The following is a 27521-nucleotide window of genomic DNA, read 5'->3' on the forward strand; positions in this document are numbered from 1 at the left end:
CTCACAGGGCTGGCTCCTGATACCAGTTATGTAAACGCTAAGGCGACAAGGCAGATCCCCACTGGTGCCCACTGGGAGGAGGGGCCGTCATGCCAAGCCTGAACCTCAGAAGCCAGACACTTCAGACAAGTGTGCAACAAGTTGTCACTTTAACGGAAAAGAGGAAGAACATCAATCATAGATGTGAAACATATGAAACATTTAGCTGTTTGAACATTCGACTTTAAAGAATGCAGCACTGTATAAACCCCACTGGTAGTGGTAGCATTTTGTCCTTATTATTAAAAAAAAGCATAATAGGCTTCTAACATACAGAGAATGAAAGGTTTGTTGTATTTTTTTGTTGTAGTCCTCTCAGACTACTATTTATTCCCTATGTAAGAAAGGAGCTCAGTGGTCACCATTGTGACATTCATGCCATTGTTTTTTAGAAGTCTGACTTCAACAGAAGTGGTGGAGAAGCTTGTTGCAGAAAATGTTTGCCTTGTTAATGTATTTAGGAAAGGGTCTACCCTAGGAAACTAGGGTCTTTTCCTCAAGCTAACCAAAGTTTTAAAAGTTAACATGGAGGTGGCAAAACAGCAGCTCCTCATGCAGCCACTTGTGGCTGGCTTCATAATAAGGAACCTTTCTTAGACCCTTAAAATATCCAACTTTACAGCAGAAATAAACATATTTACAGACTGGTCTTTTTCAAATACGAGTGTAATAGATCATTTTTACACACTAATTTAACATATATTACAGTGGTTTGAGGGGAGCAATTGAGGATGTGACCACTTGGAGTGGACAGGTGGGTGCTGTCCTGCCCACCTCAACTCAGTTTACCAATATTTGGAGACGTTCCAAGAGGGCAGCGGCTGGACCATGCCCACACAGAACTACGTTTTAAAAAAAATAAATAAATAGTGTGAGACATCACTGCATGTGTGTTTATCTCTGCTTACAGCCCCTGGTCAGGATTCAGCTTAATAAACCGCCCAGAATAGCTACTGGGTTAAATACAGATGCCTGGCACAAAACCTCAGGTAAATGTCATTAGTTTCCCTCTGGATGGTAGTAGTAACATAATACAAGAATCAGACACTACTGCATTTGAAGTGCAGTCCTCCCATGCCTTGTTTCTCTGACTGTAAATTGGCTGTGCAAACACACCTAACGACCGTCTGGGCAACAAGGTTATTCAACAGGTGGGTGGAACACCGTGGTAGCAACGATCACTGGTTAGGCACCAGACAGGAATGAGAGGAGAGGTAGAAAAGAAAAGTCTTGTGGCAGAGTATAATAAAGGCAGATATACAACGTCTACAGGAACATAAGAAGCGACTCCTCTGTTTGGTGACTGCAGCGTCACTGAGAGCCCCACCTCCCCACCACCTTTTATGTTAATTTCAGCGTGATCTGTGCACGGGACTGGAGCGCACGCTGCGTACTGGATCTGCCTCCTTTTTGCTTATTGTCGATGAGGCTCCGCACAGACACAACCTGGAGCTGAATCACTGTCGGGACTTTTTGTGTGTGTGTGTGAGAGTGAACGGCGTCGTGCTCGTATAATGTGGCCGCTGAAGACGCACAGCTGAATGTGAATTTCTGTCCGGTACTTTAAGCGAGGAGGTGATCGCGCACCTTGCATCAAGCCATGGGAGGTCAGATCACCAGAAACACCTTCTACGGTAAGAACATCTGGCATCACAGGACTGCGCTGAGCCTTTAATATTTATATATGCGGTGATGTTATAACAGGAGACGATATCATCCGAGTTGTAAGAGCGCTTGTTCCGCCGCAGAACCAGTGTGCATGAAAACTGTAGGCGTGAGGGTAGCCTAAAATAAATGACAAGTGAAAGCTGCTTTAAGTCACGACTGCTTTAAAATAAAGGAAAATGAAGTTACTGACAAACCTGTACAGCATTACATCAATAAATAATGCAAGATTCTCTCTTGTTATCACAGAACAAAACTGACTGAAGCAAATGGGCAGACTGCACACAACTTTTCCCACCTAACTTAGAGCCTGTTTTTAGCCTTCAGGCTGAAAACACCTACAGAAACCTTTCATGTGTGTAAATTATTAACACAAGTTCCTTTATTACTTTCATTTTCTGTATTATGAGTTAATTGATTAGCATAGAAATAGATTGCACTTAAAAATATTATTAAACTTAATGTGATGAACTCTATATAAGTTTGTTTTTATAAGTTGTGAATGTTTGATTCATCATTGTTGTTCTTGGTGTAATAGACAGAAACAGTGATGTGACATTTATGGAAAAAAAATGATTCATCAAGAAGAATAATTATCAGATAACCTCTAGTTATGATCTCATTAATAATAATCAAATTAGGCATAATTGGAGGTTTTCTTGTGGTAAGAATAATGGCATCATGTTGACTGGATGTGCTGTGTAATAAGTTTGGAATTATTAGTGTTAGCTGATAAGCAGGCTACAGTAAACATCTCATTTCCCAGATGGACACATAGACACGAGCCTGTTCTTAAAGCTCCTTTTCAAATTGCACTGGTACGGGCCAGTGGTGTGAAATAACAGTACAGGTGCACACAGGGGTGCTGCTGCTAGAAATTCTTGGCCCTCTGACAAGAGCTCAGTCAGGGCCCTGAAAATGTAAACATGTATAATCCTTGTCATGTTGCAGGGCTGCTGTCCAGCTCAAGGGCTCATGAATCATTCAGCTCTCACTTCTACGCATTTGGTAACGTTGTGTAATTCTATCATTTTACCTTTATGCTTTACAGTGTGATGTCAGCAGAGTCATTAATCCATCTATTCAAAAGGATGATGTATTTTTTAGGGTCAGTTTAAATATAAACATCTAGCTTCTTTGCCACTTTCTACACTACCATTGGGGACTGATTTTGCTCACACTGGAGAGTGTCAGCTACAACAAAATCAGTCATGTTTTCAACTAAGTTCACCTCTACATTCACACACTAGCAGTCGTAGAGCATATGGAGCCCTTCTATGTAGATGTCTGCATTTGGAGATGACATCATATTGTGGTCATTTGAGAAACCACAAGGTTTGGCTCTTGTTTTAAACTGTATGTCCTCAACAAATTCATTCATTATACTTGCAAACTCTTCTTAGAACAAAAGTCAATTTATAACTTTGTCCTGGATGTACTAAATCTTGTCCTGGGGAATTATCAGGCATTCCACGAAGCAGCTTTTCCGTGCAAGTTCCTTAGAAGACCGAACATTTTCTTACTCCTTATCAAAACCATGCAGGCTAAGACATATTCCAAAACCTAAAGACATAAACATGCCCTGTGGCTCTTTAAGATGCTTCTGTATTATGCAAGCCTTGATGCTAACGTCACACTACATTAGGTCCCCGCTTCTTAGTAAGACCAAGGCTCCAGGGTACAACACAGAAGAAGCCAGGTGACATTGGCCAGGGCCACTTATTGTCTAAGCTCCGTTTGTCCTTTCCAATTAATGACTGCAAAAGCAGTCCCAGTGTGTGTGGCAGTGCATGATGTAACATTAGTCCTTCCTTAAGTTTGCTCATGCTGACCATTTGTCATGGCACCTCTCCTTGGCTCTGGCCACTGTTTATCCTGATGTTCTTGTTAGGTTGCATGACTTTTTAAACACACTTCACAAGCAGCTGTATCATCAGCACATTGGGCTCCAAGCAACTCTTATTTACAGTAAATCGACACCTGGTATTTTATGTATCCTTCACACTCAATTATTTGACTAAAATGTAAAACACATCCCAAAACGGCGTGCAGAAATTAGACTGGTGAGAATGAAATATTGGATTCTATTGTTAGGTGCATAAACATGAGACAGAGTACAGTGTCTGCAGAGGTCTGTGAGGTGTTGCTTCTATTTTCAGGCCTCAGAGGAAATACTCTATTTAGTCCCCAGGCCTGGTCACTGCTGGAGTACAATGCAGTCCTGTATTGTTTTGCTGAAGACATCACATGTGACATGACATCATGGATGCAGTATGGTTGAAGGATTTGTTATGACTTCATTTAAGACCTCTGTCGTGCACAGAGCACAATTCAGCATTGTTCTGCAACGACAAGAGCATGCAAAGAGCTTAACAAATACACTGTACTCAGCCCAGAACACTTGGCAGAGCCTCTCTGATTGTGATGCGAAGGGAAAGACTGAACAGAAATATGTGACAGAGATGCCCAGCTGAGAACATTTGGAGGTTTTTACGTCTGTAATGTCTATATCCAAAGCTCAAACCTCTCATCTCTGCCTCAGATGTCACATGATTGCTCGTTTCCAATTCTGGCAGCCTTGACTGATTAGTCTCCAGGGTACATTATAAACCCCTTGACCCTCCAAGGTCAATCAACAGGAAGCAATAATAGCTGTCGTTCAGCTATACATCTCAGACTCAAGCTCACAGAGGCAGCTCCTATACTGTCTTTAGGTTACAACCAGTTCTTAAAAATAAAGAATTAGTATTATTGATTAGTAATGTTTTTTTTTATTTAACAGTATTTGATATGTGACTGTAAGACAAAGGAAATGTAGCACTTATCCAGCTCAGTCTCACAAGACATAAGTGTAACTCTAGGCCTAAACCCAAATAGGCTAATACCTGATGAGAATGCTCACAAGAGACTTTTCCTTGCATATGTGTAAAAGGTGTTGTTTATTCCAACAACCTCAACCTACTGAAGCAGCAGCTGAAAGTGACACAAACAGCAGAACAAAAGTAAAAAGTGGGTGAAAACAAAACTTTTAAATGGCACATAATATAAAATGGTGTACATGGGAATTAAACTCAAGTCTTATAGATGGAAGTCTCATACGGGCATTTGTTACCTTTTGTACTGGGTAATAATGCACAGACGAATGCAAGCATGCCAGGATTCTGTTGGACCAACATAGCTCTTAGACATTTTGAGATCATTCAAATAAATAATCCTACTTTACATTTAATGAGAACCCAAAGTCTGTGAGAAAAACAACTCCTCTTCTAAATCACTGTGACCTTGGTGTCTCGCTTTGATGAGGAATGTGGAAAGAATGGGGAGAGTTCATCTAAATGAAAGGGAGTCAGTGTGAAACTAGGCTCACGATGACATCTTTATCTGTGTACAACCCAAAAGAAATGTTTAGCGCCATGCTGATAGGTATGAGTAGGCTGGGGCAGCCATTCAACATTTTCACATGGGAAAAACTCTGCTACATGCTGTGAGTCACTGTGTACCTGTGGCTCTCATTTTGCCACTTCCTCTGCCCAACAAAACCACAGTGCATGTGTTTGCATTTAATCATTATGATTTTGTTTGTTTTCCCTCTATATCACTGTGATTAAGCAGGTAGTGTGTACATGACTAAAGACTGTGATTGATATGAGCTCATTAAAACAAGAACCACAACTGAAAATAACATGTTAACAGCCATGCCTCAATATTATTAGAGTAGCTGTAAATATACTATATTCGACAGTTGAGCATACACACATCATCCTAGAGGTCATTTTTTTGCTTTGCTAATTGCACTCTAGCTTTTTTTCTTCATTCTCCTCCTACTTCTGCTTCCTTTTTACTTATTATTGTACAAATGTTCTCCAGCAGAGAGAGAGAGAGACAGAGAGAAACAAAAGACAAATGAAACACAAACCAGTTTTAAATCTGGCAAGATGTAGAATAACAAAAAGGAATCGCTTTCTCCGGAAATTTCCTGAAATTAGGTTGTTTTGTATGAACTTCTCAGAGCTGCATTGTTCTCCTTAATTATGGAACCATGGCAGCAGTTCTGTCTTTATGTTGTTTTGCATGTAATTTGCCTTAAATGAAATATTGAAGTCTGCAGCAGGTCTTATGGAGAAGCCTAGCATTAGATTACCTAAATGTATTTCTGCTAAAGTGAGTGTAAGCAGAGTGAGAGAGAAAAAAATACAGGTCACATTCTCAGTGAAGCTTGCTACACATTTAAGTGTTTTACAACAAATTGTGCTCCAATTAGTATTTACTCCTTCAGACCTGTTGAACACTTTTTGTTCTCCACATAGATTCTCTGAATGGACCATTTCCTGCACCAACCCACCGATGCCATCACAAGCCCAAGCGCTGCCTGCCCATCCAGCCATGTGGAAATTTGTCATCCTTCCCTCTGCTCTTCCACCCCAGCACCAAGGGCTCACAGATCATCATGGACATATCACAGAGGACTGTCAAGAGGCAGGCCAGCTTCTGTAATGCCATCACCTTCAGTAACAGGCCCATAGCTGTGTTTGAGCAAGTTCGACTAAAGGTAAACAATGCACTGTTTGTGGCAAAAAGAATTCAGAGCTAAGCTTATCACTGGGTTTGAAATTGACCCACTGTAATGCTGTATCTACTAAGCAGATGACAGTTATGCCAGGATTAGAACATCACTGATGTTTCATGTTGTTGGCCTTTATAAAAATTTTTATTTACAAAATCACACACTGCACTGTTTTCCAAATTAATGACAAAGCGCTCAGCACAATGTACTTTGTAATGTACTTTCAAGCAGTGGAAGACACTAATTGTTCTCATTTCTGTCTCACTCATTCTATTTTCATTTTCCTTCTGCCTGCCTGTCTCTTCATCCCCCGTCTTTGCTCTGCTGTTTTGAGTTTCTCTCTTTTCTCTCTCTGCTCTTGTGTGGGCCAAAGCAGCAGCAGCTTAGAACAAGTTTCCACTTCACCTATCAGGCCATCTATGTCTCGAAAGTGAGAGAGCAGGGCAAGCACTGCCATGTGAGGAATACTCTTATCTCAGCACAGTAAATGCAAAGTAAATAGAGGTTTGAAACAAGACAAAAATTGTTTGCAGGTGATAAACATACCAAGATAACTATTCGTATTGTGTTTGAAACAGATATGTTGTTTTTGGCCCCGGTGTGGCACTGGTGTTGTTCTGTCTGTTTGTCCAAACTAAATTATCTCGATAACTCTAGGGAGATATGCTGCCCATTGTGCACCCTTATAATCAAATTCTAATTCAACTACTTCAGATCTCCTAGCCTGGTGAGCTATCCTATCCTAATCCTTTTTTCTATACCATACATAAAGATATAGTTTGGGATCTGTGGATTTGAGTTAAGTTTTCAGGGACAATACCAAAAGCTAAACTACTAAACTAGTAGGGCATTACCCTGAACAGGAGGCAGATGAAACATGTGGATAAAAATGGCTGCCATTACTAATTAATCATACAAACTCTAAATGGGATAATTTAATCACTGGGCAGTATAGGTACTGTTGATATCATTCCACGTTATGATAAATAAACCAGTCCAAATCGGGCTGGTTCACAAAACATGCAGATAATGAGAAAATGTAAAGATTAATTTTTAATTATCTTCATATGTTCTCTCCAGATCACCAAAAGCAGTGCTGCTGGAGTGGTGCTCTGCGTCTTGGTTTCACATCCAAAGACCCATCAAGGATCATTCCAGACACCCTGCCCAAGTATGCCTGCCCTGACCTGGTGTCCCAGAGCGGCTTCTGGGCCAAAGCCCTGCCAGAAGAGCTCTCCAATGAGGGAAACGTCATCTCCTTCTGGGTGGATAAAAGGGCCGGTGTTCTACCGAATCATTGACTCTAGCCCCATGCTGTTCTTCAGTGGGGTGCATGTCGCTGAACCTCTGTGGGCTCTCATTGATGTCTACGGCTTAACCAGGGGTGTCCAGCTGTTAGGTGAGTCAAGTGATTTTTTGGCTTGCCCCACAGGATGCAATGACAGCCCAGAGTAAATATCTTCAAAGTTAATAACATTTCCATCTGTTCCAGCTGGGGTGTATACTGTGTTTTAAATAGAAACAATAAATATGCTAAGATGGTAATCCTAGTAAACATTTTACTGTGAAAGATCAGCTAGAATGTAGCTTATACCTCTGTTCCTGAGCACAGTCTCACAGGGCTGGTAGCTTGGCTGTGTACTCTTGGAAACCATTCTGCATCTGATGTTTTTTTTTCACTGTGAGTGACTAAAAGGTGATGTTACATACAGCTGCACTACTTTTCACCTACCAAATCGCTCAGTGGAAAAAGATGGTGGGAGATTAGGCAAGATTGTATAGTTACCACGGTTGTTAGTATCAAAGAAATTTCCCTAAAGGGGGTTATTTGAAAATGTCTGAAAGCCATTTTAATGAGTCTTCTGCGCTGTTTAAAGGGTCATTACATCAAAGAAATTAGATGCCAACAGGTCCTTCCCTATTATTCACAGCAGTTTTTCTCTGAACTGAACCTTCTGAGATACATTATGTTTTGACTGTAGACTGAGGTGCATCTGTGACACAGAAAATAGCTGTCTAACATTATTAAAAACAATACAAAACTATGCAGAATAGATGAGTGGGAATCCTTGTGGAATGATTCAGTACTTATTTATAACCATTTCCAAGAATTGCACTGCCTCCCTCTAAAGAATAGAGGCTGTCAGCACCGCTAATAAAAATAGAAGAGGCTCCCATATTGTGTAGATAGTGCCATTTAACCTCATTTCTCGCGGTGTGGTTGACAGCGAGAAGCGTGCTATCTCGTGATGGGCTGTGTGGTATCCAGCGCCAGAGTGCGACTATCTGGGGTTCACTGGCCTCATAGCGCTGAGCAGCACATAGCTCTTGCCGAAGAACAAGAGCGGTGTGTTGGTCATCCCAAGAGGACAGACAAGAAGAGGGATGATGTCAGGTAATGACATTGCTGGGTGTTTTTTCCAAGACAATCAAACCAGTGGAATGTCTCACTCTTTGGATCCAAGTCTGAATTTGTCTTCATTGGACACATGATCGCCCTGCAGTCGTCCATACCTCACATTTATATGTTTACTGTAAATGAGAGCTCACCAAATGTTATAGAAGTAGTTTACATTTTACAAGTAAAGCCAGGATTGTGTGGCATGTATGCAATTCTGCCTGTGAATGAGGTCAGCAGCTCTAAATCCTACTGTTTCCACTCTAGTTTTCCCACATTGATCACTTCTATCCCCACATTGATAGCTTAAACCGAAAAGCCCGGGCCCTCAGTCAGTTGAAGGATCACTTGGCTATCAGCTTTCCTCTATAGCCTGAGAGCGTCACTACTCCAGAGCATGGTATATCTCAAAGGCCCAGTATTGTCTCAGGAGTTGGCTGCAGTTCAGCAAACACTTAGACTCTGAAATATGGGCGGACACATCAAAGTCTAGTGTTGTGAACTGGCACGTATTTTCCTTGAACAGAAGGCTGCATTTTGATTCTTAATGATGCTTACACTTGGGTCTGATATTAATTCTACACCAGCAGATAAACAGAGCCGAATTTCACCTGTTGTGGGCTTATTTTCACACAGTCTGCCCAGGTGGGAATTCTAGATTTCTAGTAGTTTTTCCCTTTTTTGGGGGGAACAGGAGAACAAATGGAGTGTGGAGCTGAGAATAGGCTCTGTGGAGTGTGGAGAATGACTTGTTTAGGTGCCCTTGATTTGGCTTTTGAGATAAACGCGCAGGACAGTAAGACTATGAGACTGACTAAATTGAAACCTGTTTACTTAGGTAATCCATTTCTGAACCATAGAGATAATGTTGATAGAGTTGTCACAATATACCCTTGAGGTCTTAAAGAAGAACACTGATATCATGTGAATAGCACACATCATTAAACTGTATATAAAATCTTTGCCTTTTGCCTTTTAAATCATTTCCATTTTTTCTCCTCGCTCTAAAAAAAGCCTGTAATGGACCTTTAAAAAAAAAAAAAGTTGATGTCATAACCAGCCAGTTAGCGTCGAGCAAGTTTCTGGCTTCTACTACCAGGCAAAATTGTCACTTGCAGTACTACTATAATTCAGGAACCACCCTTGACCTCCTTAAGTCACTATTTGGTTAGGCCTAGGCACAAAATACTTGGTTAGGTGCAGTAAAAAGGCCATGTTGCCATGGTAACAACACGACATTGCTAAAGGGCTTTATTATGTGATGCTTTGAGACCTTGATCATGTGAAGCAGTATAGTGAGAAGGCCTAGTTTAAAATGTATTTTAGAACTTTTTCATAGCTTCAAGTCACCTGTCTGCTAAACGTCTCTGAGTTCCCCTTTGAGCTAATGTTGAGAATATCTATGACTAATGATAACAGATTTCCTATTTCCCACAGAATTTAACTGCTCTTCCTGTAAGCGTAACCATTCTTCTGTTATGACCTCATTTCCCAGTTGACACAGCTGACAATGCAGTCCAACCACTCTCTTTTCTTTTTGTTGTGTGCCTGATCTCATTCCTTATGTGAAAAGCATCTTTAATATTTCACGGATTAATTATGAACGTATCACTGCTAACATGTCAGCACATATCGGCGTAACTGTCATAACATTTCTGGAAAGTGCCACCTGAGAGTAAACATCTTCAGTGAGGCCTCATTGCTACTCTGATAAAAGGCTGTGATGCTTTCATTGTTTTGCTTGCACTAATGGTTTTGGTGATCCAACCTTTTAGATTCATTTTAAGCACATAATAGCCATTATTTTCTAAATAAAGACATGTTTTTCATTCAGAAGCAGTGACCTACTCCTATGAAAGTTTGTTGTTTTTTTAGCCAGTGGATTATCTGCATCAAACACATGCTCCCCAGAATTCTCATACCACTGCATCCGTTTGATGTTTTACAACCTTACATGCTGCATTAAGGGATTCTATCTTCTCTTCTATCCATCATCGCCTTTTCACTTGTGCTGTCTCTCAACGTAGCCTCCTGCCAACAGTTTTACTGCTATCAGGTCTTATTCTGGTGTTTAAGGATCTTTTCAAGTGCAGTGTTGTTTCCTCTCTAAGCTATTATCAAGGGAGTGCAGTTTAGCAGCTAGCCACCCATGCAAGGAGTCAAAGGTGACTCACTGAGATCAGTGAGACTGCTTGAAAGCTGAGATGGTGTTGCGTAAGAGAGGAAGCTAAATTAATCTGCTGAAATCAAACTGAGCCTGAGGGGTTGTCCGGACCAACAACAACTGCCCATGCAATTTAAGAAAGAAATGTTACATCACCACATGCAACTATCAATAAAGACTAGAAGTGCCTTGCTTGGGTTTTGTACAGAACGGACTGTGCTGCTGAGGGTGTGTGATGGAGACACATTACCCCTTAGAAAGGTCGACAAAATGTTTCCTCAAGTGTGTAATATGTTGCAAGCATCACAACTGCTTTCAAAGCTCAATATCTCAACTGTGTTTCCACAAATGTCAGTTTACAGTATTTCTCTCAGCAGCATTATAGACAGCCAAGGTTCAAAAGTTTTGTGTGTAGAAAGGTTAGATTTCTTCTTTTAGTTGTTAACTTTTCAGCACTTGTTTGATATAGAAAGTCCAAGAACAAGGTCACAAATAATGTGTGTTTTCAGTAGAATTTCCCTCAAGCAAAACACATATGGGAATGGTATACCTAACTAAACATAATAGGGATTTTACACATGTATGGCTGCAGTCTTAACAGCATGTGTTTGTTTATGGGACAAATCCCAAGAGCCCACACAGCATCCCCCTCGTTTCGTACAGGTATGATGGATTTCTTCCAAGTTAGATAAGCAGAGCGAGTCAAAGGCATCTTTTGATGGATGCAAGATGCTCTACTGGGGGTTTGTTTACTAGAGTTAGATGAGTCACTTAATCACTGACAGAATGGTAGTGATCCGTGAGACCGGCGTCAGCTAACATCATCTGCAACCTGTCTCTCCAGTCATTAAAGAAGAATCCAAAATGGCTGCCAGACTGTCAGGAGGCTGCGTACCTCTCAGGTGATTAAGAGGAGGGTGCTGACATCAATCATCTATGTACATGGCGTTGCGATGCATTAGGTCTGTAAAGCATCATTGTGGGAAAAACCTCCTGCTGTATGCTTCTTGTGCCTACTAACATCCTGAGGGCCCATCACTAACAATTCCACCTGAGGCAACCAACTAGATTTTCATCCATGTTAGGGGCATTGTTCCATGGATGGCAGTGCCAGTCTGTGTCAACAAACAAAGGTGGAATATAATGATGTTGTGCATTCTGAGAATAAATCCCCTTATCCCTAAGAGTGATTAATAAGTTCATGACCTATGGTAGAAGGAGTTAGTGTCAAAATGGCAACCACTGACTTCCTTTACTCACTCTTACTGTAGACCTGACTATAGATTCTTTGTCTTTTGCTTAGTTGCATCGTTTCATCGTGTATGAATGATAATGCATTCCTGTCATTATTTGAATTTCTTACTCAAATTAAAACTGAAACTAAGGTAAAGATAGCCTTTGAGTCACACCTGTTTTGTAAACATGGAGTCATAGCAGGCAAATGATGTTTGCACAAAAGCGTTGGGCTGCAGGAACCTGAATGTGTGGTACTTTCCTTTCTTTGTGTCTATTTTTGTCTGCGCGCCACACACACACTTGCTACAGATCTCACTTAGTGTTTCACTTGTCAACACAGATTATGTGTTGCTGCTTTCACAAGGTTGGAATTGAGTTGAATTTAAAAAGGTTTTTAAATATAGCAGAGGTGCGGTCTAAAACAACTTGTTAGATATAAAGAGTTGGGTCAGCATGGCAACAATGCTGGCAAACGTAGCTCAGTATTATAAAGCAAGAGTGTGATGTACTGTATCATGAAGCAGCTGGACTAAACTGTTAATTTAGATTGATGAAGACTCACGATAGACCTGAGGGGTCTGATTACCCTAAAGTACTGCAAATGGATGTTGTACAAAAACTTTTAAATGTTGGTCTGCTGCTTACAGCCAAATCCTCCAACAACAATAAACTGGAAATTCAGCATGGTAATAACAATATGCAAAGTCATCAGTCATAAGTCAGTTTCCAGCCAAAGGCAGACAGCAGACATTGAGAGAGATAGGCAACGAGAAATGCTAAACGTCTCCATATTATAAACATTTAGTAATTTCCTTGAGCTGAATTCTTTTGGCCGAATTAGACTGAAATCATGAATCACACTACAGCCTGCTGCTCTTTTTTTCTCTCTCTTTCTTCCTTCCCTCTGTGTTTGATAACACTAATAAATCATATGAAAAGTGATCTTTTTTCGAGGGATTTGATATTTAAACATGATTACAGTCGCATTACAATTGTGCAAGACCATGGATTCTGTCCCATGTTCTCCTCTTATGGAAATTACTGAAGCCTGCAACTTCTGTCTGGGTCAGAAGGACCAGTTGGGCTCACGTTGATCCCTTTTTTGGATAAAAATGTTAGGGCTACAGATGACTGTGGTAACCTTGTCTTACCTTAAGCATGATTGATCTTAAAGCTGCAACTGTATTTAACCAATCATAAGTCAAATCTAAATCCCTACATGCTAAATCCGACCTTCTTTATTTTAAATCCACAAGAACAACAAGTAAGCTAATGTTTTAATTTCTAAATGTGATGTTTTAAAATTTGTGATTGTTGATAGTTCTGTCTTTATTGGAATCTGCAGCTGCACACTTGGCACTATACCCTGAGAATACAGATACGTAATTATGGTGCATGAGTCACTGTTTCTGTATAATAACTGCCAAAAGGACGCACAATGAAGATTGAAGACAGCTCAGAATTTATGTGCTGCTCTGAAAGCACAGTGTAAAGACAATTCTTATAAATTTATTAGATTTAGATACAAAGATAAATACAGTGTGGAGGTAAAGCTTGGAGCTGACAAGGCTTACGGATGGGACAGATACCTGCAGTACAGTGGGTGTAATCAACAAGGGAAAAAAGTTGGATCGAGGCAACCATGGTAACAGTGTCTGTGAGGCTGGTGTTGGTGACAAACACAGCAAGATGCCAAGAAATTAACAGAATCAGTAGAAAATTGTCTTTAAATTAATTCAATTAATTTGGTTAGGTGCACATGCTCAAAAAAATACCATGCAACATGCAAGCCCATTTGCTGTATGTCGGTGGTAACATTATGATGTGATTGGGTGCATGCTAAGGGTTGTATATCTGTCAGAAATCAAATTCTATCAAAACATACAACTATGAACATAATTTTTATGCAGTTCGTAAATGGAACTGTAAACACTGACAGAAGCTCTTGCTGAGTGAACACCATAGAGCAGACATAAGAGAAGGAACTGGCTATGGTTTGTTTTTAGGTTAGCATGTGTCTCTGTGAAAAAGGCAATACAACACACATAGATGCAGAAAATGATTAAATACATGTATCAGATTTACAAGGATCCTTTGTTAATGCTACACTTGTGCTTTCTGGGTATGGCTAGCAGAACATCTCAGCAGAAGTGGCGTTTATACTCCTCCTCATTTACTCCTCCTGAGTGTGAATGCTGTACAACTACATTAGCTAAGCTGCTTACTGATTGTTTGTGTCCTGATTATAATCAAGTGAAATGATTCTGTCATACAGTTGGCTTCAATGAGCTAAGAAGGTTCTGGTATAAACTAGAATGTTAGAGGACTGTCCTTTGACCTAACATCTGCCAGCATGTACACATCGGGATTACAGTCCTTGTATTTATGAGAGCTGTGTTGCTAGTGATCTCAGGGGTTGGAATTTATTTGATTTGTTGAACCAAAATAAATGCTGCTGGACAGGCTATTGTGCCTCAGCTGGGATTTAATCGCCCCAGATGGAATCGAACAGATTTGCAGGAAATCAAAATAGAAATCGTAATGGAGCCTGTCAGGTTTGGATCCTGGGAACTGGGCTGTACTGGGGGAAGCCTTCGGAGAGGAGGCTAATCACTTTCAGATGGCCAAGAGTCTAGTCTGAGTAAGGACTTGAAGTGTGCAAATGTGTCCATCTGCGAGGTCCTCTTGACAACACTTTGACCAAAACACAGAGATGAATCAATAATTGGAGAAATATGTTTCAGATTAAGACACTTTATCAACTGTTGGACATTCTGAAGTCATAGAAGACCTGTACAGCTGTATAAAAGTGCTTGTAGAGACAATTTAAGAGACATTACTCAAGTTCAGAGGTGTTTATAACTGGCCTTGAAAAAACTGTGCCCTTGAAGTGCTAAGCGTCACTTTCCCTGCTGCCATTTATCACCTCGCTGTGTCCTCCTTTCTTTCCATGATAAGCTCAGAAACAACTGGCACTAAACCAGAAACTTTACTTGATGTCTAAAAAACGTGACATATGTGGCTCTTGTTGCACATGGCATCTCAGATAGTCCAACTCATTATCACAGCACTCCTGCTTTAGCCCAAGTATACTTTCCAATGGAGCTCTCTCTCTTTTATTTGTTAAGCCAAAGCCCATCCCTCTCCTTTTTTTGGTACAGACACCTCACCCCCTCAACTCCCACCCTCAGCCACATCCCTCTTAACGGATGACTTCACTCACTCATTGTAGACAGAGCCTTGGATTACACCCCCATGTATGCATACTTCAGGCAAATCCCCAAACACACAACCACATGCGCACAATTGGTGCAGCTAACCTTGTATAGAGTTTGCAGCTTCATTAAAATCCCCAAATGCCTCTTAATCCTGTTTCACCAGGCCAAGGAATAAATGGAAACCTTCTTTGTCTATTTAGTACCATGCCATTGTATGGCTGAGAGACATTCAGCACTATATAAGACAAAAAATGATTAATGATATAATGTATCTGTAAGATACATATCAGGATGAGGTAGAACCAGGTATGGTGGTATAAAGATTCCTTTACATGCTGCAGTAATTTATTTGGTTCCCAGTCAAACTGGATTCCAACTATAACCCGGACATCCTCCAAATGTCAATAACTCATTTACTTTACAAACAGCCATTTACTTTACTCATTACTTACTTACTATACAGAGAGTCTTGAACTTGTTTGATAAGGTAAACGCACCACAGGTAGACGTACGTTTATCTTTCTCTGGACTACTTTGTTCTGAGGGTGTATGTTTTGGCATGGGTGTGTTCTGACTTTACTGAAGCCAAGAAATTCCTCAATAATTTCCAGTAAGAGTTGAGAAAGAAACAACGATAGCTGCGAGCATCGTTAAAGGGCCCTCGCACAACTTGCGGTCCGCAGGGGCCACCAGTCTCCTCTCCTATGCACTCTCCCAAAAAACATGTACAGGAGACGTTTCCTGCACTATGACAGTATCATCATATTAGCATAATAATTTGCAACTACAAAAGGGGCTACACGTTAGGGGGCGCTATAGAGCCACTTTTGCATGTGCATTTCAAAAGTCAGCAAATATGCGATCATTAATGATAATAATCCTAAGGGTTACAATGGGGCTTCGCACCGATCCTCGATGCTCGGGCCAGAATAAAGCCCCAATATAGTAAGAACCAAAGCTAAAGGGTCGGCCATTGACCCCGCAGTGTCAGTCTGGTATGTGTTCCTTTATTTAAATAGATTTTTTTCTCCTGAGACTAAGTAGCTGGAGCTGTTCAAAGACCACTTAATGTTACTAGGGCAATTTAAGCCCTGCACTTAATCACATCAGTATTGTTTTTGTGCCGGAAAAAAAAAGTGATTAAGACTTGCCATTCAAAATCTCAAGGACATGAACTTTAAAATTTCAAAGTAATAATTATGTTCAGTACGTGCTATTAAAAACTACTGGAGCATTGACAAATGTTAAAAGTCAGAAAGAGTGTTATACTAAGCTGCAGTGAAGAAATGATTGGTAGCATGCTTAATTCTCAAACAAAATTTAGTGGACAAAAGGCAGGACTGCACGTATTCACGTGTGTGTTTAATAGCAGCAGATTATGGAGAGGAAAAGTTGGTTCTCAATTAACTGTAATGACAAAACGTAGGCTATTAACAAAGAGCAGCTGCATGATTCATTTTTGTTGTTGTTTTTGTTGGGGTTTCATTCGTCAATTATTTCCTCATTACTGTTGGCAAATAATTTGAATTATGCATCCATTTCAACTATTTATCCATAGTTTATAGCTAACCTGCTGCTATTTTCAACTACTTTTCTATAACATTAAGCTAACTATATAAACATGTGTCCATTACTTTTAGCTAGCAGTTTTAAGATCTTCCATGACCACATGCTGGTTATTCAAACATTACCTCTAACTATTAAAACATTGTTTAAATCACTCATCACTTTTAGCTTTCTCCATATAACTATTACATTTTTGACATTTTAAGTTGTGTGTGTCGTGTTAGCTTTTGCTCACTCTTTATAGTCATCTCTGACTCATCTCCTGTTTATTCATATCGTTATACTTTATGATACAACTACAATTCGTCCTACTCATAGAAGTACCCCGGGATCCGAGCAGATATGCTATGCATTTTACAAACATATGTGCATATTGTGGGATAAAGAAGATACATGTATTGTGCTGTGTGTTTCAAGTCACATCTCAGTGTGACTCCCATTTTTGTCAAATGTGTAAAATTCTGTCCTTGACTTCTGTGAGACTACACCCTGGAAGAGGTCATACATATTTATTGGGCTCACGTCTTTATCTTTCTTTGTTTTGTCCACTTTCATCTTTTGTATATCCTTTTTTTTCTCAATAGGTTGAAACTTCTTTGTAATGTTACTATTCTCCTCACAGCTTGTTTTGACTGCTGTGCGACTCTCCAAAACACAAACTGTGAACTGCAGGAAGCCATAATAGCTAGAATAGAAATTATCTCTTGTATCCCAAAGTCGGCTAACTTTGCCTTGAAGATGATAAGGCTGCTAATAATAAGAGCCTCATGCCTGGATGTGGACACTCTTGACTGAGGAAGTAATTAAGCCCAGGCAGTTTATCAGCAGCTGGCCGGAGATGTGCTGTCTTTGTGTGATAAAGAGGAGCTGGTGAGGTATGCCTTTCTCTCAAGTGTCCACCCCATGCTGTTTTTCATCCGATCTTCCCCACTCTCCTTCTCCATCCACTTCTAATAGGGGAAGCCCAAAGGAGGTCGAGGCTGAGAGCCATCATGTCACTCATCCCTCAGCCTGCCCTGCCTGTCTCCTCAGATGTCCAATCAGGCTAATTTTAGCTTGTTTTAGAGGGCCGTGTTAAATTTGGCAGCACGTCCCCTAAGCGTGCTACGATGCAGATCTGTTAGCACCGACTCTGTGCATGGAAAGCATGCTCTCTGTCTGTTTTCTCTTTTGCAGTGAGCAAAATTAGCACAGGAAGGGCTATTTGTGAGGGAGGCTACGAGGTGTAGAGAGACATGTGATGCAGTTTTTGGAATGCCTTTCCCTTTCAATGATCGGAAAAAAAGCTGATTTTAGCATCCAGATATATGACTTAAGATGTTAACAGTTTACAAAGATGTATTAAGTGACTGCTGAAGAGGCAGTCTGTTATGTTGACAGCTTGGACTTGTGCTGGCTCATTACAGTTATGTGTATACTACAGTTTTACTCCATGACAAAGACTGAATGTAAACTAAATGCCTATTATATTATTATATTTTCTTGTAGGTAATGCCTACACTGTTTAGCTTACCTTTAGAGATATATGTTTAGTATGCTGAGTGCCTGTATATTGCTGCTATAACAGCAAAATGTCCCTATTCTATAAAATAGTTATTGCAACACTGTATGCATACTTAAAGGTGAAATAGGAAACGGGGAGAAGTGCGGTTTCTTATCACAGGCAGCGGCTCAAACACAGGCTCTCTTATTCCTTCAGTGTTACATAAAGCTGTTACATCCTTTTTACTGTGATGCAGCCACTGGCCTGCAGCTACAGTATGCCTCACTAACAGTCCTCATATATTTCTAAACATGTAAACATTGACATATTTGACCTACAAGCCTCAGTACAACGGGTGCATTAAAAAGAATGTTATAAAACTAGGAAGATGGAAGCAGCTATTTGTTTACAGTGGCAGGTGTGATGAATGAACAGTGTGCTGACAGAATATAAAATATACCAGTGTTGTACACAGAAATATGCAGAATACTAAGTGGGTTCATAAATTATATTTAGTGCTCTGGATACCTTTGGATACCACTTACCAATATTCTATTAGCCACAGTGCAGATAAAGTTATTTAAATCATTTTTTTAGAGAAAAAATAAAAGCTTTGAGTGTCATATAAAAAATGTTCGCAAAATCAAAATCCTACAAAGTGATTACATCACCCTATTCTTTGTTCCTACAGACAGTGAGATGGTCCCCCTGGACTGCCTGCGTCCTCGCTCATTTGCCACCGCCCACCGGGCCTCCATTCAGCGAAACAGTGATGACCCTCGCCTTTCCATCAGCCTGTGTGACCTGAGCCTGCAGCAGCAAGAGATGCATCTGGAGGAAGATGAGGATGAAGAGGAACGGCTACAGCCCTTGAGCTCCACCTCGTGTCATGTTCCCCAAAATTCTCAGAACTCACAGCAGTGCTCGTTGCTGCCCAGCCACTTGGACAATGATCTGCACTTTCACTCAGTGCATGGCATCCATGTTACGGCATTGGATAAGCACACAGTGGCACGGCTGGACCACCGCGGTGACGAGAGGACCCTGGTGTTCACCAGCCGGCCAATGCGCTGCTCAGAGACTGTGTTCGTGAAGGTGAAAGCTGGCGCCACGCGGCCTGGCTGTCTTTCTTATGGTGTGACATCCTGCGACCCTGCAATCCTGAGGCCCAGCGATCTCCCATCCAACCCAGAGTCCCTGGTTGACCGCAAAGAATTCTGGGCTGTGTGTCGGGTGGCGGTGCCACTCCACAGCGGAGATATCTTGGGCTTTGTGGTGAACGCAGAGGGGGAGGTTATGATGAGCCATAACGGTGTCAGTGCAGGGATGCAGCTGTGTGTTGATAACTCCAGGCCCCTCTGGATGTTCTACGGTCTGCATGGCACCATTACCCAACTCAGGATTCTAGGTACATATAACTTTTTTTAAACAATGTTCATCTTACTTTCTCTCAGCAAATAAGAATAAATACACTTTCTCTAAAATTGTTGGAAAGAATTCAATACAGATGGGAAGCTTCTGTTGAGAGGTCATTTGTATTTAATGAAATCATAGTTCTAGGAATTCCAACATGTTCCTCAGATCTTAGAGAATGTCATTTGTAACTTTCCATTCAGAACTTAATGCAGTCTGTGATCCTTGAATGACCTTTTAGAGGCTGAATTCCCACTCAGCCGAGTCATGAAATAGTCCCCCCCCTCCTTCCTTTTTGCTGTCTGGGCTGCTTGCTGACTTTTTATCAACACTTATATCGCTGTGGAATTTACATTCTACCCCCACAATTTGCATATGAATGTTAACTTTCAGTAGAACAGAATTTCTTTCAGCCCAGTTTTCGTTCCAACAGATTTCCCACAATGATACTGCGATATCACCTGTAGCATGTACTCTGGAGTTAATCATGCCTGCTGTTGAGATTCTTGCACCCTAGAGGTGGGATGACCTACACACTTCAGTGCTCAAATTAAACAACAAGAGTTTCCAATGAGAACTAGTGGCCATAGATTGCAGACCTGCCAACCTTGAAGAAATTTTAGTACTACCCCTCAAAACCAGACCCCCACCCACGCACACACACACACACACATGTGCGCACATGTGTGTGCGCATCTTCTGTTGTCACTGTTGCTCATAACATGCTAGTTGGATTGACTGAACTCTTTTGACTACGCTAAGCTACTCAAACTGTAGCGCCAGCATTTGTCTATGAAGGGCAGGTGGGCGAGTAAGTTCAAATGCAGCGCTCTAATTGACCAAAAGCTTTTCATGCCACTTACACAGATTGCTGTTGCTCAGCGGCCGAATCAACTTCCTAGAATGTATAGAAACTGAAACTAACGAAATGCGAGATGCAACAAAAAGCGTACCTGGAGAACAGTGAATTGTACAAGCACACTTAAGGGTCAAAATACATACCGAGTACTAGAACTGCGTAGATGTTGGCAGATCTGAGATTGTTGCGTAAATGTCTATTTAAAAAGTAACCACAGAGGTACTATGGAAATGCTGTGGTGATCACAGGCTCAAATACAAACATAAAGTTTCTGGTTTGACTCAAACACGGTTTGCTTCCCTGCTCTGTCTAAAATCGTCAGTTTATTTCATTGTTTAATTGCTCAGGACATACTGTATTCTTTGTGCACAGAGTACATTTTACTCTACTCTGGAGAATTGGTAAAATGAAGTCTTATATCCCTAAAAAGTTTATTTATATGGACATCTGACATTCAGCACATGCCATCATTTTGGTTTGAAATATTTACTATTACTCAGGTTTAAAAGTGTTGCAATTAAGGGAATTAAATTCTGTTTTTCCAAAGATAGCATTGCCTATACTGGTCTGTATATTGATACGATACTGCAGCAACACCAACGCGAGTGCTTTTGATTTGTTTAATGTCACCACAGATCAAAACATTCATCTCAATTCTTAGAAAGAAATATTTCTCCAGTCCAGTATTGTTTGGCTACAACCTATCATTTAAAATGAAATTACCTGAAGTTTTTGTCAATTCTTCTAATTTTCTTTTCCTTAATCTGTGTTCTCTTTTGTGCTTCCGCTCATGTAGTCACAGTGAGCCTCAAAGCTCAGGAGGTTATTTCTGTCGTTGCGTGGGCTCCCAGCAGCCACCATTATGTATCAGGATGAGGCCTGTGATAGCTCCTTATGATGCCCTCCATATGCATTATTAAAATGTAATTGCACAGAGATTTGAGATGCTGGGTTTTCCACCCACAACCAGTTCCTGTGACCCTCGTCCTCCATTTTCCTCTGTACTTCCTATTTCCTTGTGCATTGTCTTTTTCTCTCTCTCTCACACATACACACACGCACACATGCATACATACACACGGTTCTGATTCTTTTGGGGTATGAACGTTCTTCGAGTCATTACCCACTCCAGCTGTGGGGAGTGCATTTGTGACGTCTCTGCTCACCCACGCTGCAGCCACACGCCATGCGTTGCCATGGAAACATCTAGCCACTGAGGCAAGTGACAGTTTGTCATGGCTGGGTGTTGTCAAGCCTGTGAAGTGGAACAGATGGAAGTCTGTAGCTCTTGCATGGTCATTCTGTACATGTTATCTAAGAAAATGAGATTTTATCATTTCATAGCATATAGTAGTCATGTATTTCCCCATTGCTGAGGTTAGGCTCATTTCTATATTTCTATACAAGGACTGAACTTTTCATTTAAGCCAGTATCTGAATGCGCTAGATGTGTCGATAAACACCATTTGCCATATGTACATATGTAGAAGGTCATATCATCTCTGTACTTGTACTGTACTCTCTGAACAGGTGTTGAAAGCCACCGTTTTGCACACATGCTCAACTAAATAAGTCTCCTGCACCGTCAAATAGCTAGAGACTCACATATTCATGGTCACAGAGGCAGCAGTAAATTCATAATACAGGGGAAGATGAAAGGCACCCTTGATGAAAGGGTACACGAATAGACATGAAGGTTATCCATTCTGTCTTATTAGAGTTCACTGAGGCATTTACTCACAAGCCAGGCTGCATCATAGGTCCGCAGGTAAAGGAAGGCCATGCAAATTCTATTACATGCATGCATATCTATTAGCTCTAAAAATATAGATAAAGTAAAATAAAGCAGCAGTGGCACAATCATCAATCCCAGCACTAACTGTAAATGCAGAAGGAAAGCAGCAAACTGGTTTTTGCATGACTAATTTTGTATGACATGACTATTATTTGTTTACCTAGGCTAAGATTGCATCGGTTGAAGTGATCCAAGGAAAGGGCATCAGTGCATCAGTGCATCGGCGCACGTAGCTTTAGTTATGCAACGACCTGTATACATATTTTGACCACATTCTCTTTTTGCAAGTTTACAGTATTTTTTTCTCACCAGCTGTGGTTCTTGTTTTAACAGCTCCATGTTGTCATTGTAGGAAAATTTGGATAAGCAAATTGTGGTATAGGATGTAAACCAGTGATATTAGCTAATTTGACACATGGAGCGCTGGCGATGCCAAGTAAGCAACTAGGCAGGCTGTGTAGCAATATTCTACCATGGTCAGTCGAAGGACAATGTGTAAACAACAATGCTGCATGCCTGCCAGGCGGGCTAGATCAGAATTTGTGGAATCAGGGTCGGTATTTTTGTCTGTGAAAAGAGATGAGCTGCCAATATAAAAACTGATGCCAGAGCCGGTGGTTATGGGGTGCGGATGGCGACAGATCATACGGGACAGACAACAGATAGTCTGTGGAAGTGTTTTGTACCCTACCCAGAGGGATCATGGGCTCATGAAGGAGGAGAGAGGCAGTGGTGGGGAGGGGGGACAACATCAACTCATGGGCTGTTGACTCACTCACACACACCCACACACAAACACTGCGGACTCACAAGTCATCTGCTCGGTGATAGAACAGATTCAATGTGTGTAGAAGAGAGAGGAGAGGCAGTGAGAGAGATGCAACAAGACAGCTACTCTCATAATTATCATCTATGACTAACAATTCAAAGATGTGAATAGTGGAAACATTGATACCTAGATTTAAAAGCCTTGTGTTTGTTGTATGTTGGTTAAATCGTTGGTGTGACCCAAGATATATGCTCTGCATCCCCAGGTTCATCTCTCCACCCTGACCTCCGAGGCCCATCAGTACCCAGCTCCCCATCATGTACACCTAACACCCCCACGGTGCTTTGCAGCGGAAACTCTGAATCCAACCTCAACACTTCATTGAACATTAATCTCAACTCAAGCCTCAACTCGAACTACCACACACTTTTCTCTTCTTCCACAGGTTGGTCCAAGCTTTTCTGTGCTTATATCAACATTTATGTTCTGTAACACCAGACAAAAACCCTGCTAACACACACTAACATCTGTATGTCTATAACCATAACTAGTCTACCATCACAGCACAGAAAATATTCTGAATCTGAATCTTATTTACAACTTCTTTATAGTCCTTATTCTTAATTCTCATTCATCTGTATGTCCTCGAGTTTGATCAATTTGTGATACTATTTTAAGTTATTGAAACAGGGACGTGCAGTAGGGCAATAAAACAGCCAGCAGCACACAAAACACTGACTGAACAGCACCAAGACTTCAACTCACAATATGCATGTAAGTGCATGATGCAAATATTTACCTTAGTGATGGGAAGCAGTGATCTCCGACATCACTGCAGTCCCAAGCTGCAGGCAGTATGACAGGCAGACTCCTGACAGAGAATGCCAGCAGCGGGAGTGATGATTGGAACGCAAACGCAATTATTCTTGCATTAAGTTGTCCTGAAGCTTCGTTAGTTTGGGAAAACAGTGAGCCGAGGACTGACAGCTTAAATAAAGAGTGCACTGGATGTATGTTGAGTGTGAGGGGAAGCAGCTGTATGCCTGAACTAACCAAAAGGTTTCTTACTCAAATGTCCAATCTCTCTTCACCTCAGGTACAACCCCAAGCTCCCCGTTCTCCAGCTACCCAGTGTCCCCTACCTTCCCATCCTGCTCCGGCTCGTGGAGTGACGAGTGCACCATTTGCTACGAGAACGTGGTAGACACAGTCCTCTACGCCTGTGGACACATGTGTCTCTGCTACGCCTGCGGACTCAAACTCAAGAAGATGGCCAACGCGTGCTGCCCCATCTGCAGGAGGACAATCAAAGACATCATCAAGACCTACCGGAGCACGTAGGCTTGTGTCAAGACTGTGTAAGCCCAAGACTTTGTCAAAGCCATGTAAGACTTTGTAAAGACACAGCACAAGTGAAAGCCCCGCTTGTTTGTGTGTGTGTAATCTGGCTCAGGTACTCCATCATTGATACATTTTAAATTACGTTTTGTCAAATGCACATCATTGGTGAGCTCACTGTGGTTTTATCAAAAAATACAATGTGATCGAATATGTGCCAACTGCAAACAATAGCGCAACATCACACCTTGGCCCACTTCTTCAGAAAAGAAAGAGTAATCTGAAGAGGCGTCTGTCCTACTTCTAAGCAGAGTAACCCTTCATTCTGCTGCTGATAGAATCGCTGCTAGCCAGTTTCAGAAGAAGTAAAATTGTCCAGGAGAATAAATCTGTGGTTTTACCAGCTGCTCCTCTGCTGCTTGTCAGGGAGCACTGGGTCAAAATGTTGTTTTACGAGAAAGAATCAATCCTGTTCTTAAAAAAAAACGAAAAGAAAAGAAAATCAAGACAAGAAAGTGTTATTTGTGTTTTGCAGAAGGCTGCCAGGTACCAGTGAGGAATGAGCTGAAAGAGAGAAAAGGAGTATTTGTGGTGAAAAGGCTCCTCTGGCAACAACATGACTAACGGGTAAAGACATCCTAAAAGTGTATCTGTTGTGTAATCAATGAAGTGTGTTGTTGAATATCTCAGCACCTGCTGTGCTTATGTGAACTTAAGGCAGGGTAAAAACAAAAAGTGTTGTCACCATAGAAGGTCACTCTTTTAGAGATTGAGGATGTAAATTGTAGCAAGGGAGGAAGGAGGAGAGAAGACATTGTATGTTTGGGGACAGAGACAGATGAGGAAGGGGCGTCTTTGCTCACTCACACACATCAGATGCTTGTATGAAAGCCTGTAATATGTGGGACCAGCATGGACAGCATGTCCTACTTCTTGGCAACCACCACCACCACCACCACCACCATCTCTGGCTGCGCACTAAGCCTGGCTAGATGCTGTAATTGCACAAAAGTCATCCAAATAAACATTGGTGGGCAGTGAAGTATTTTTGAAATGCTGAAAGAGCACATTAAGATGATGAAGCAACCTCTTCATCATCGCAAGAAACCTATGAAATCCCATTTAAGTTACAGATGGCTCTGCTTTCTTCAGGTTAACGCACTTCTGTTTCGTAAATATATCAAACTAAAACATGAATATTTGCTTTTAGTGATGTATTTTTGTACATTGTGTCTCCAAGTGAATAAAAAAATTACACATGTGCAGTCAGTGACAAGGGTGTAGCTTGTTATTGTGGGACATTGTGAGTATTTCATTTGCATATCGGTTTCTGAGTGCTGCTCTCTGTCAGTAAAAGCAAACTCCAAGGACATTTTCACTTGACTAATCTCATGTATTATGTACTGCTTTTGAATTGTTAAAGATCAGGTGTTATTTTGGTCTCGCTGAAACATTACTTAGTCCTTTTTTTATAAGTGGTAAGTGCTGACTTGTGTTCAAGGTCTGATTCTGATTCAGGTGTGGGAGTTTGTCTTTTCATCACTGTGGAGGACAAATTAGCAGTTACGTCGCAATAGTTGAGTGTGCCTTTAAAAGAAGAGAAGAAGTCTGAACAAACTGTAGTCTGTTGGCTCCTCACTGTGAAAAACCAGGAGGAACACTGAGGTTCATTTTCATCTTCAAGTCTCTGTTGCGTGGTTGAGATATGTCTCTGAGCAGGCGTAACAACACAACCTTACCGCCACAGAGAGCTGTCATGTTTGGCTCAGAAGCAAACACTTCAGTGTGCTTAATATCAGTGTGTGCATTTTATTCACAGCTAAAGATGAAACTGTTTGTCACAGCGTTACATAATACTGGAATTTTGTTTTTGTAACTGTTGAGAAATGCTCAGCTTTTACAATGTCTACCTTGTTTTTAATTCCTGACCAAACAGCAGAAATAAAACATTGTGGTGAATGTTTAAATGGAGAACATGGTATTAAAGAGTGTAATATTAACTGTACATTATGAGGTTTATTTATTTTTCAATGCTACTATAAAGAAGTATCACTGTTTTTGTTTCATATGTGTGGCTATAGTGTCCAACAATGTAAAAATATTGTTTATTTTATGGTTGGATCGGTATAGACTAGAGAAAAACTTGTTTATCTTCCCTTCCCCTAAAGGCTCTGTTCTGTCACTTAAAGAAATAGTTTGACAATTTGGGAAATAGTCATTAACTTGAGGATCAATACCACTCATAAGAGGCACGAAGCTAAATACAACTAATCTCGTACCTCACTTTGAAATGTTTATGTTCCCTCCGACGTTTGCAGAGACCAAAAAAGAGCTAAAAACAATAAAAATCGGACTTACATTTACAATGTGCAGAAGCAGGACTCCGCATCATTATACTGTTGCTCCAAAGCTGTGTAGGGTTTGCTGTTGACTTCCAATGATAACGTTTTCCATAAATATAAGCTAAGATAAATATAAACTACACACCGCTAGCTAAATTGGAAACACGGGGACGCCGCTAGCTTAGAAGATATTAGCTGCTAGCATTGACTTCCGGGATCGTCGTTGGTTTCCTAGCAACAGGTAGTTGTTAAGATGGCCTTCAGTCGAATCCTGCACATCAGTAATGGTGAGACGTCACGATGATGGATTTCCACAGAGATGCAATTAGGTGCACTTCTGTAACTAGAACGCAAATCCAGCTGGCTGAAGCTACGTCTCCTGTTCTCCGTGTTTATATGACGTTAAGCTAATTAGCTTCACATCACGTGGTATCATTTGTTTCCCAAAGTGCCAAACTGTTCCTTCATCTTTATAATACTATAATATAGTAGTCGGCCTTCTTTCTATTTTTGGTAATATTATACTTGAGCTTTGTTTGTTTGTTTGTTTCAAGAAATGTGACCAAATATTTTCAGTACAAACTAAACAAAAACCAGCAGGTTGGTGCGCATTGTGTTTTGGACATTTATCATAACTCTTGCTGGGCTTATGATGACTATTAGTTGTTAAAA

The 27521-nt window shown here is 40.9% G+C and overlaps 1 protein-coding gene across 2 annotated transcripts; it reads left to right on the forward strand.

Annotated features, from left to right (window-relative positions):
* The first annotated feature begins 1340 nt into the window (after positions 1-1340).
* Positions 1341-27496, forward strand: LOC114447328 (E3 ubiquitin-protein ligase NEURL1-like). Of its 2 annotated transcripts, XM_028423542.1 has the most exons (7): positions 1341-1673; positions 6012-6253; positions 7349-7667; positions 19025-19741; positions 23435-23614; positions 24266-24527; positions 25043-27496. In XM_028423542.1, the coding sequence occupies exons 1-6, from the start codon at positions 1640-1642 to the stop codon at positions 24508-24510; spliced, it is 1737 nt and encodes a 578-aa protein (XP_028279343.1). In that variant the 5' UTR covers positions 1341-1639; the 3' UTR covers positions 24511-24527; positions 25043-27496. The 2 variants fall into 2 exon arrangements, with proteins under 2 accessions (XP_028279343.1, XP_028279342.1); XM_028423541.1 differs by having other exon boundaries at positions 1342-1673; positions 24266-27496.
* The last annotated feature ends 25 nt before the right edge of the window (positions 27497-27521 follow it).

This window comes from Parambassis ranga, chromosome 15 (genome assembly GCF_900634625.1).
Source record: "Parambassis ranga chromosome 15, fParRan2.1, whole genome shotgun sequence".
Lineage (NCBI taxonomy): Eukaryota > Metazoa > Chordata > Actinopteri > Ambassidae > Parambassis > Parambassis ranga.